The sequence below is a fragment of the Ceratotherium simum genome, chromosome 24 (assembly GCF_057802395.1).
Source record: "Ceratotherium simum simum isolate JZ-2026a chromosome 24, ASM5780239v1, whole genome shotgun sequence".
Lineage (NCBI taxonomy): Eukaryota > Metazoa > Chordata > Mammalia > Perissodactyla > Rhinocerotidae > Ceratotherium > Ceratotherium simum.
In genome coordinates, this window is record NC_141923.1 from 6,162,168 (window position 1) to 6,172,564 (window position 10,397).

General features: G+C 50.6%; 1 protein-coding gene across 1 annotated transcript in view; it reads right to left on the reverse strand.

Annotated features, from left to right (window-relative positions):
• The window catches only part of YY1 (YY1 transcription factor), a 29,044-nt gene extending 19,368 nt beyond the window's left edge, over positions 1-9,676 (reverse strand). The window contains exon 1 of the mRNA XM_004434257.3: positions 8,658-9,676. Coding sequence (XP_004434314.1) covers positions 8,658-9,321 — 664 coding nt within the window. The 5' untranslated portion in view covers positions 9,322-9,676. The remainder of the gene's footprint in view (positions 1-8,657) is intronic.
• Positions 9,677-10,397: the final 721 nt, after the last annotated feature.

Consider the following 10,397-nt stretch of genomic DNA (forward strand, 5'->3'; position numbering starts at 1 on the left):
ACTATCTACTGGGGCTTTGGGGAGAGGAACAAAAAAAAAAAAGGAGGAGGACTGGCAACAGATGTTAGCTCAAAGCTGGTCTTCCTCAGCAAAAAGAGGATTAGCACGGATGTTAGCTCAGGGCTGATCTTCCTCACAAAAAAAAAAAAAAAAAAACAACTCTAGTTAAATCTGTGGATCAGGCAACTCCAGCTCACCTCCACCAACCAGACTAAAGTTTAGTGGCCTCAACTGGAAGGTGTGGGAAAACAAAATCTACCCAATTCATCCATAAATGGGCACACATTTTAAAAACATTCTCTATTTTTTGCATACGGAACTAGTCAAAAGGTAAAAACAGTTTATCGATAAGTCCCTCTCTCTCAGCTATCAGTTCCTTCTACGTTACCACAGCTATAATCACTCCCAGTCTAGTTTGAGAGGCAAAGCAAAGAGACTAAAATAATTTACAGTCATAAAGCTAAGATTAAGGAACTAAACGGAAGGCTGGGAGCACTCTACAGGTCCAGAGAAGAGGAAAAAAGGGGGGGGTCAGACCTTCCCTCCGCACCCCAACCAAACTGGTGTTCTCGCAGTGTTAGTCAATGTGGGATAAAAGGGATGTGATACACACAACTTTTGCCTCTTGCCTGCCTCTCATCCCCCATCTAAGTCCACTCTGCTCTCCAAAGCCCAGACCAAAATCTCTTTCCTTCAAGAGGCCCTTTGTTCCTGTCACTGAACCTTGCTTGGTTTCCTCATTTATTAAATAAAGAGAAGACCGCCTATCTTATAAGGCTGAAACAAGATAACATGTTAAATGGCACTGTGTTGGAAAATAGAGTGGAGGGTCCAAAAACACCTTTATTCCACTTTCCCCTCCCCCTCCTGGGTTTAAGTGGAACAGCAGGTCCTATGCTTAATGGTTTTTAAAGAGGGCTGAACTTTTTAATTTTTTTTCCCCCCAAAGCCCCAGTAGATAGTTGTACGTCATAGTTGCACATCCTTCTAGTTGCTGTATGTGGGATGCGGCCTCAGCGTGGCTGGAGAAGCAGTGCGTCGGTGCGGGCCCGGGATCCGAACCCAGGCCGCCAGCAGCGGAGCACGCGCACTTAACCACTAAGCTACGGGGCCAGCCCCTGAACTTTTTAAAATCTAGAGTTAGCAGGTAAAGAACACAGAAAATCATGAATCATCTTCAGATAGATTACATGTTAAGCCCCTGGCTGCTCTAAGACACTATACTGGTTGGAATCTGGGCATTACTAACACTCAGTGTTCCCCTCATATATAAGTCTATTCTATTTTAGAATTCAGTTCTAAGAAAGGTTTGATTTCTTTAGAAGTTTTTCCCATCTTAGAATCAGTTAGGGGTCGGCCCCGTGGCGTAGCGGTTAAGTGCGCACGCTCCGCTGCTGGCGGCCCAGGTTCGGATCCTGGGTGCGCACTGATGCACCACTTGTCAGGCCGTGCTGTGGTGGCATCCCATATAAAGTGGAGCAAGATGGGCACAGATGTTAGCACAGGGCCAGTCTTCCTCAGCAAAAAAGAGGAGGATTGGCATGGACGTTAGCTCAGGGCTCATCTTCCTCACACACACAAAAAAAGAACCAGTTAAGGGTAAGATGGTTTCCCTTTTTGTCCTGATTGCCAGGAAGCTCATTAGGTTGACCCTAATACTTCCCTTTTTCCTGTGATCTTGATTCTCTATTTTCACCAATTTTACTTACTTACTTATTTATGGGGTGACTGGATTTTGTTTCTCCACACCTTCCATCTTAGGCTATTAACTTTGGTCTGACCATTCTAGGTGACTCAAGGCAAAAATGACATTATCAATTCACCAGTGTTATCACCCAAACCTTCACTGAAATGGAGGAGAGCTAAATATTAGAGATTCATTACTAAGCAACAGGCAAAAATCAGACCTCGGCTGTTTCCACTTTTCCCCACCGAGAGATACTTTAAGAAGGGATACTATCATTTACTGAGTACCTGTTTCATGCCAGCAACTGTCACAGTCCTCAATTCACTCAAGTCAAACAAAACCTGTAAGATATCAACACCATGTTTTTGGTTGAAGAAATCAAGCCCCAGAAATGCCAAGTAAAAAAGAAACAAAGAAATTCCAAGTAATGAAGTAATGTGCGTAAAGAAGCACCCTAAGTGGCAGATCCAGGATTTGCATCTAGGACCGACTCTGAAGCCCATGCCTTTTCTAAAAAGAGCTGCTTCTCCACCCTCTCCTCACCCTCAATACTTCTTTTCCACTCATGCGCTAACAGATGAGAACGGTATTTTGTCTACGGGCCCCGACTCTGCCTTACAGCACAACTTCCAAGCACTCACTCACTCAGTTATTCACTGACAATCTTCTAATGTGCCTAGTGCCTTCCTAAGGCTGCAGGGTGACAGCCCAGGACTTATACTCTAGAGAAAGTAGAACGAAAAGCAGCAAGTTACAAGAAAAAAACCAAGACAATTTCAGACAGTGCTACAAAAAAATAAAACAGGGTTATGAGATAGTAAGGGGGGGTGGTGTGCTAATTTGTATGGATGAACAGGAAAGGCCTTAGAGCTGAGGCTAGAAAAACATGGCGGCACTAAAATGTGAACATCTGGGGCCAGAGCCCTGAAGGAGGTGAGAGCAGCGCACAGAAACAAGTTCACAGAACTGAAAGGGGGCCAGCAAGGCTGGAGCACAATGGGAGCAGAGGGAGGAGGGGGAGGTCAGAGAGGAAAGCAGGGGCCCAATCACAGGGCCCGGCAGGTTATGATGAGGAGTTCAGATCGTACTCAATGTGATGGGATGCCTGCTGGGGGCGGTATTTAAAAAGCACAAAACATAAAATTTACCAATTTACCATTTTAACTATTTTTAAGTCTACAGCTCAGTGGCATTAAGTATATTCACATTGTTGTGTTTGAGGGGTTTTTAAGCAGGAGAGTGAAGTCATCTGATTTAAGTCTTAGAAAATTCAGAAAGGAATAGACTGCATGACTGGATCCCCAGAGGTCTGTATTTAGTTCTTGTTAAGAATCTATGAAAATTTATTTAATACAGGAGCCATATGTATTGCTACAAATAATAAGTGAGTTATGAACAAAATAAGAAATTAAAAACCAATTGTGAATTTGGAGTAGTGGCAGCAGCTTCTCGCCCTCAAATTTTCTGGGTGCTCAGAAGCTAGAAGACATAAAGGAAAAAGAAGTAAAGAAGGTCAAGTTGAGATTGGCAAAAAGAGAAAGACCCTTTGGGACGTTTTCAAGAGTGTGATACTCAGATACCAGACATTCTATTTGAAGTTCGTGACTCTCCCGGAAGAGACAGGGTCACAGCTTCCAGCACCACAATGGCAGCCTCTTTCCCTACTCCCCAGGGCCTCTGTTTGAGGGGAAGAATTTACACGACAAAGAAAAGAGTCCACCACAACCATTTACGTTGTTTTAATGTTTAATCCTATCTGAAACCACTGTGTAAGACTAAAGTAACTGAAGGGTTATTAAGAATTTTACTTAAGAGAATTCCTAGTATCTCATTCGCCAGGTCATGTTAAAATTGGATAGCTTTGCTTTAAGAAATCGAGTACACTGCTTCCCAGTGTCACGTAGGAATTCGGTAAGGAGTAGAGTTTCTTTGCTATAAAGGAACTGAAAATGCTTTCAGGGATCCCCCTACTCCAAGGAGTCATTTTACAAAGATTCCAAGGTCAAACATTAAGATATGCCAAGGTCGAATACTTTGCTCAGTGCCCTCTAAAGAAGAAATTTGATGCTGTTACTAATATGATTCCCAGAAACCACTGGGCTTGCTGTTATTGATAATCACAAAGGTAAGCAGAATGGGACCTACTAACACAAGATACTTAGGACTACGAAACGGCTCCTCTCGGGTACTGTAATTCAAGTCCACCATACAGGGGAAGGTACAAACTTATACAATAGAGTCAACTAACTTTCAAGACCTCCCCACGTGTTTCTAATATCCTGCTAACAGTAATGAAATTAACATTATTTTCACCATCCAAGTAGTGCTTCAGATACCAAATTTTAAACATAAAAAGTTTGATTGTTTATCCAATAATACTATATAGACTACAACTCACTGGTAAATATACAGATTTTAAAATTATATAAAGTTTTCACTTTTGCATACTCTTCCTATGGGAAATAGTAATAGCAGAGTTTATAAAATGGTCCTGGGAAGAGCAGATCAGGAGTTAACAGAAGACCGCAGATCTTAAATGTTCATTCTAATAACTGTTTTTGCTAATAACCTGTCATAAGCCCTAAATGCCCCAGCCTTAAAACAAACCGATCTTACTAAGCAGACTTCAAAAACAAAACAAATAGAAAGGTCTTTCGTAACTATCCACCCAGGAGTCTGCCATACTTTTTAAAAATTATTATTTATTCTCTTCCAAAAGCCTGAAATGCTAGTTGTAGGTAGGTCAGGAGCCCTGACCTTTTCCTGATAGGGATTTTTCTTTTCCCTCTAGGGAGAGTCAGCTGCTGATGGTGGGAGGGAAGAGGAAAGGTTAATACTTTCTGAGGCTGACAGCAGAGGCTTTATCAGTAAGCCAGGCTTCCAGAGCTACAGGTCAGGAGTCGGGGCCTATGACTTAGGCTTTCCTATGTAGGCCATGGGTTGATGTGATTACTTGGGAGGGCTTCTTTGGCTTGGCTCTATGGGAATTTATGTTTATGGCATCACTACTTAGTGATAAATAGCACGGTAAAAAAGAAGCAGAGGGAAAACCCAGAGGAATGGCAAATGTCAGGACTAGTAATTTTTGGCAAACCGGAACTTTAGGAATACGTAAAACTAACAAAAAATTTACTACTTTTCTATTTTCTTTCAATTTACTGATTCTAGTATCAATGGTCTTCTGGTCTTAGATGCTTTACTCTAGGCACTTCTGTATTCAGTCTAACAGAAAATAAAGTATCAACAACCTTTAGCGAAGGTCACAATTTCTAACTGCATGAAACCTCAAGATTTTAAAGCCTTCTAGGTTTCTCTCAAAACTAAATGTTTTAGGGGCCAGCCTGGGGGCACAGTGGTTAACTTTGTGTGCTCCGCAGGTTTGGAACCCCGGGTACAGACCTACGCACCGCTTATCAAGCCATGCTGTGGCCATGCCGTGGCGGCGTCTCATATAAAGTAGAGGTAGATGGGCACGGATGTTAGCCCAGGGCCGGTCTTCCTCAGCAAAAAGAGGAGGATTGGCAACAGACGTTAGCTCAGTGCTAATCTTTCTCAAAAAAAACAAAAACAAAAAACAACTAAATGTTTTAATTACGGCTTTTATTATTAGCTTCCCTACCAGATCCAATGATTTCGTTAACTGGTTTAGTTTATAATAAGCTCTATAAAGTAGGAAGTTGCTCCTATACAACAGTAAGGAATATCTAGGAAAAAAACATATAATATTGTGCCCTACGTCTGACAACATTGAAATGCTCATTAGTTATATGCCAGTAGAAAAATAAAAATAAACATGGGCCTTAAAACAATGGATTACAAATATTCAATACACAGCTGAACTGTGATTAAAGACTGAAACATGTTCAGCCTTAACGAGGCCGCATTTTCACATCTGCTGTGTTATCTACACAGGGAACAGTATTCAGCCATAAAAAGGAACGAGACACATTCTACAACATGCATGAACCTTGAAAACAGTCTAAGCCAGACACAAAAGGCCACATATTGTATAACTCCATTTAAATGAAATGTCCAGATTAGGCAAATCCAGAGAGACAAAAAGTAGATTAGTGGTTGCCGGGGGCTGTGTGGAGAGGTACATGGGGAGTGACTGCTACCAGGTATGGGGTTTCTTTTGGGGCTGATGAAAATGTTCTGGAATTAGATAGTGGTGATGACCGCACAACCTGGTGAATATAGCAGAAACCACTGAACTGTGGACATGTGAACTCTATCAATTTTTTAAAAAGCAGATCTCTAAGGACCTTTTCAGGTCTGAAACTAGCAGATTCCCTTGCTGCTGTTCCATTTAAAAGATGCCAATAAAACAGATCGCTGTTATTTTCCGGGAAATTAAAGGAAGATGGCATACAAGCAAAAGAACCCCATAAAATCCAAATATTTGGCTTCCACAAACATGCTGGCTCCCACTGAACTTTTTTCTTTTTTAAACCAAGAAGTACTAACAAGTAACCAATCCTGAGAATACCCTCTGTGTACAACTATTTTTATAAGGACTTCAGTCTAAGTTTGGGCTCAGGCAAAACTGACACTTCACAGCTCATACCAATCTAAGGGACTGTTTTAATGACACTACAGTGTAGTCAGAGCTCTCGTGTTTAAGATCCAATGAGATCAAGTACGTGAAAGCGGTGAGCACACTGCCCACCACAGTCAACACAGACACACACGGAAATCTAGTTGAACAATTAACCTGCTCTGATTTCTCTACCTGTTACCCGTGATCTCTATTTCAGTTCTGAAGATGAAGCTGTACTCAGAATATGAACTTCGGACATGCATAGTTAATCACAAACTTTTTAGCTTCTTTTTGGTAATAATTCCAAATCCGAAGGACAAGGAAAGGGGATAGTTTACCACAATAGGCCATACTACGTTATTGCCATCAAATATTTATAGCATCTTGATGCACAGAGTACTTGAACACACCAGACCACTAACTCTTTAAAGAAACAAACATCAAAATAACCCCAAACTGTGCAACCCTGTAAGCAGCCACTTGCACAGGAGAAGTAATGACATTCAAGTGCTGACTTAATTGTAAATTAACTCCCATTAGTCAGGCCCCTCAGACTTTCACCCCACCTGGCTGACTTGATGTGTATTATTTCATCAAGTAAAGGCATACATTACCAAGTTTTCTGGGTATGGGAAAGCTGGTTAGCAATTTGGTAAGATCAAATGCAGAATATGTAACGTACTCTTTTCCTAAATTACTATAAAATCAACACGGCCACACCATGAAAAAAAAGCAAGTTTAGTTTTATGTGGTTAACGTACCTTTACCTAAATACCTAGTTTCAGAGAGTATCCTGAATCCTGCCAACTCATCGATAGCAAACATTCCCCTCCCTTATTCCCTTTCTGTTAACGGGAAAACAAGGCTTTTAGTCCCAACATGGTCAGCTTGCAATCATTCTGAGCTACCAAAACACACAAAAGATATCTTCTGATAACCATTAAGTACTAAAGTAGACCGGTTTCATTCAAACATATAGCCCCCGCTAAACTCAACTTGCCAAGAGTTCTACAAGGCACTCCGACATCCAGAGCTGCCCCTGTTAGCACTCGCTATTGGATTATGGCAGCAACTCCGATCGCCCTGCTGAGCCCTCTGAGTCACAGATCCATCCAGCTTTATTAGTTACCTCAACTTGGGGCTTCCAATACATACAACCAGACCAGCTTTTCAGTCCAGGCTTGCCATTCTCTATTTCATTCGTTCCTCTGACTCTTAACCACCTTCTAATACTTAAATCACATTTTGAGGCCCCATCCAATTCTGAGAATTTATGAACTAGCCCTAATGGAATTATGGGCGAGGGTCCTACAACGCAATTTAGTACTGAATCCAATCATCACGAGTACCAGATTAACTAGCTATAGCACGACTATTCTCAGCGTATTTACTATCCCAGCAATTTAAAACAGCATAAGAATAAAGAGGATACCGAGAGGAAAAAAACCAGCCTCTGGATCGCTATTAAGCAGAAACGAAAAGATTTACACGTGCAGATAGGTATTTTTCCTGGCCTTCGTTCAAAGCAGTACTAACATATTGAAAACACGCTTTCTGTAATCCGTCTCTTCCCGGGGAAAATGAGGAGATCGCTTTCTCTCAAGTAGAAAGCATGCAGACCGAAAGGACTCGGTTTTATTAAGTCAGCGGCAAACCTCCCCAGCCGTATAACTGACCAGCCGGTCTGCAAAGAGCCGAATCCTGCAGAAGAGACCACCTCCCCGACCCTCAGGGCCTCAAACACCCAGGGCCCCGGCGGGCCGGCCCGCTGCGCACTGGTGCCCGGGCCAGGCCCGCGGGCGGCGCGGTGCCAGGCCTGCGGGCGCGGAGCCGCACGCGCGAGCCCGCCGCGCCACGTCCCGCCCCGCCAGGCAGCCGGCAAGGCCTGCGCGGCGCGCGGAGCCCGGCGCCCCGCCCCGCCCCCGCGGAAGGCGCCTCCCGGGAGCAGTTGCGGGTGCGGGGCGGGGAGGGCGGAGCGGGGCCGCGGGCGCCCCCCAGAGGCCGGCGGGGGAACGGCGGCAGCCCGGCCCCAGGCGAGGTCCGCGCTCCCCCGCCAACGCCCCGCCCGCGCCCCCGGCCCCGCGGGGAGCCGGCCCGGGGAAGGGGAGCTGGCCGGGGCGGGGGCCGCCCGGGGTGGGGGAGCGGGGCGCGGACAACGGGCCGGCGGCGTCCGTTGGCCGAGCGCGCCCCGCCCCGCCGCCGCGCGGCCGCCCCGCCCGGGGAAACTACGCCATTGCGGCCTAGCGGGCGGCGCCGCGCCTCCGCCGCCATCTTCGGCCGCCGCCGCCCGCCGCCCCCGCCGCGGCCCGCCATCTTTTGGGGCCGCCATACTTGCCCCGCGAAGAAGATGGCGGCGCCCATCACACACATAAAACATGGCTTCCCTTCAAAACAAAAACATCCCGGGGGCCGGCGCGTGCCGGCGCTCACCTGAGGACCACATGGTGACCGAGAACTCGCCCTCCAGGGTCTTGATCTGCACCTGCTTCTGCTCCCACTTCTTGTTGCCCGCGTCCGCGCCGCCCGCCGCCCCGGCCCCGCCGCCGAGGTAGCCCTTCTTGCCGCTCTTCTTGCCGCCGCCCTTCTTGACGCGGCCGCCGCCCGACGACGACGAGCCGCCGCCGCCGCTCTTGCCGGCCGCCGCCACGGTGACCAGCGTCTGCTCGATGTAGTCGTCGTCGCCGCCGGCCGGAGCGGGCACCGGGATCAGGATCTGGTCCTCGAAGCCGTCCTCGGCGCGCAGCCCGTCCGAGTCGTCGCCGCCCACCACCTCCTCGCGCGTCTGCACCAGGATCACCTCCTGGTGGTGGTGCACCTGGGTCGGGTCGTCGGTGACGAGCGGCTGCAGCGCGATCATGGGCGGGTGGTGGTGGTGGTGGTGGTGGTGGCCCGCGTGCCCGTGGCCGCCCCCGCCGCCGTGGTCGCCGCCGCCGCCGTCCTCGTCGTCGTCGTCGTCCTCCTCCTCCTCGCCCACCACCGTGGTCTCGATGGTCTCCACCGGGATGGTCTCCACCTCGATCTCGTGCAGCTCCACGATCTCGGCCGGCATCTCCGAGCCGTCCGTGGCGATGTAGAGGGTGTCGCCCGAGGCCATGGCTGGGGGCTCCGCCGCCACGGCCGCGGCGGCCTCGGCTCCGGGGCTGCGGGCGGGCGGGCGAGGAGGCGGCCGGCCGTGGGGAAGGAAGGCAGAGGGAGGAAGGCGGCGGGCGGGGGGAGAGGGGCGGGCGGCGGGGAAGGGGCGGGCGCGGCGGCGGCGGCGGCGGGCTTCCCCGCCTCCTCGCCTCGGTGCGCCCCGCGCTCGCTCGGCCGCTGCTCGCCCGGGCGCCCCGCCTCGCCGCGCCTCGGCCGCCCGCTCTGGCCGCGCCTCCTCCCGCCCTCCGGGCCGACGCTCGCTTCCCCCTTCCTCCTGCGCCTCCGCCTCCTTCCACACAAATACCAACTCCTCACCCCGAGCCCAGATCTCGCCGCCGCCGCCGCCGCCACACTCCGCTCGGGCTGGGCCTCGCGAGACTTCCGCGCGCCTCGGCCCGCCCCGCTCGCTCCCACTCGCCCGCTCGGCCCCTCGCTCCTCCTCCTCGGCCAATCGATCGGCCCGGTCGCCGCCGCGGCCCCGCCCCCTCACCCGGGCTCCTCCCGGATTGGGGCCGGTGGGACGGCCCCCGCGCGAGCTGGCTGGCCGCGGCGCGTGACGTCAGCGCGCCGCCGCCGCCGCGAGTCGCGCGGCTCCCGCCCTCCGCGGGGCCACAGCAGCAAAACCTGCCGCCCGGGGCCCGGGCCGCGCTCGGGAGCGGGGCGTCGCCGTTGCAGCCGCCGCCTCGGGAGCCGGTGAGCGGTGCGCGCGGCCCCGGCGCCGCGGGGGAGGGCGCCTGCGGGCGAAGGCGGGGGTGGGCGCGGGCGGGGGCGGAGTCCGGGGGCCGCGCGGGGGTGCGGGCGGCGCGCGCGGGGCGGCCCGGGCGCCCCAATAAAGTCTGCTTTGACGAGAAACGCCTGTGCCTCGTTCTTGGCGTCGGGCAGCGTTTGCTCTGGGCGCCGCGTTGCAGGCGGGCGGGCGGGCGGGCGATGGCGGCGGGGCGAGGGAGGAGGGCCGGGCGAACAAAGGCGGGCGGGCGCCGGAGGAACATGTCCGCCAGCGGCCGCGGCCCCGCACCTCGCCGCGAGCGCCCGTCCCCG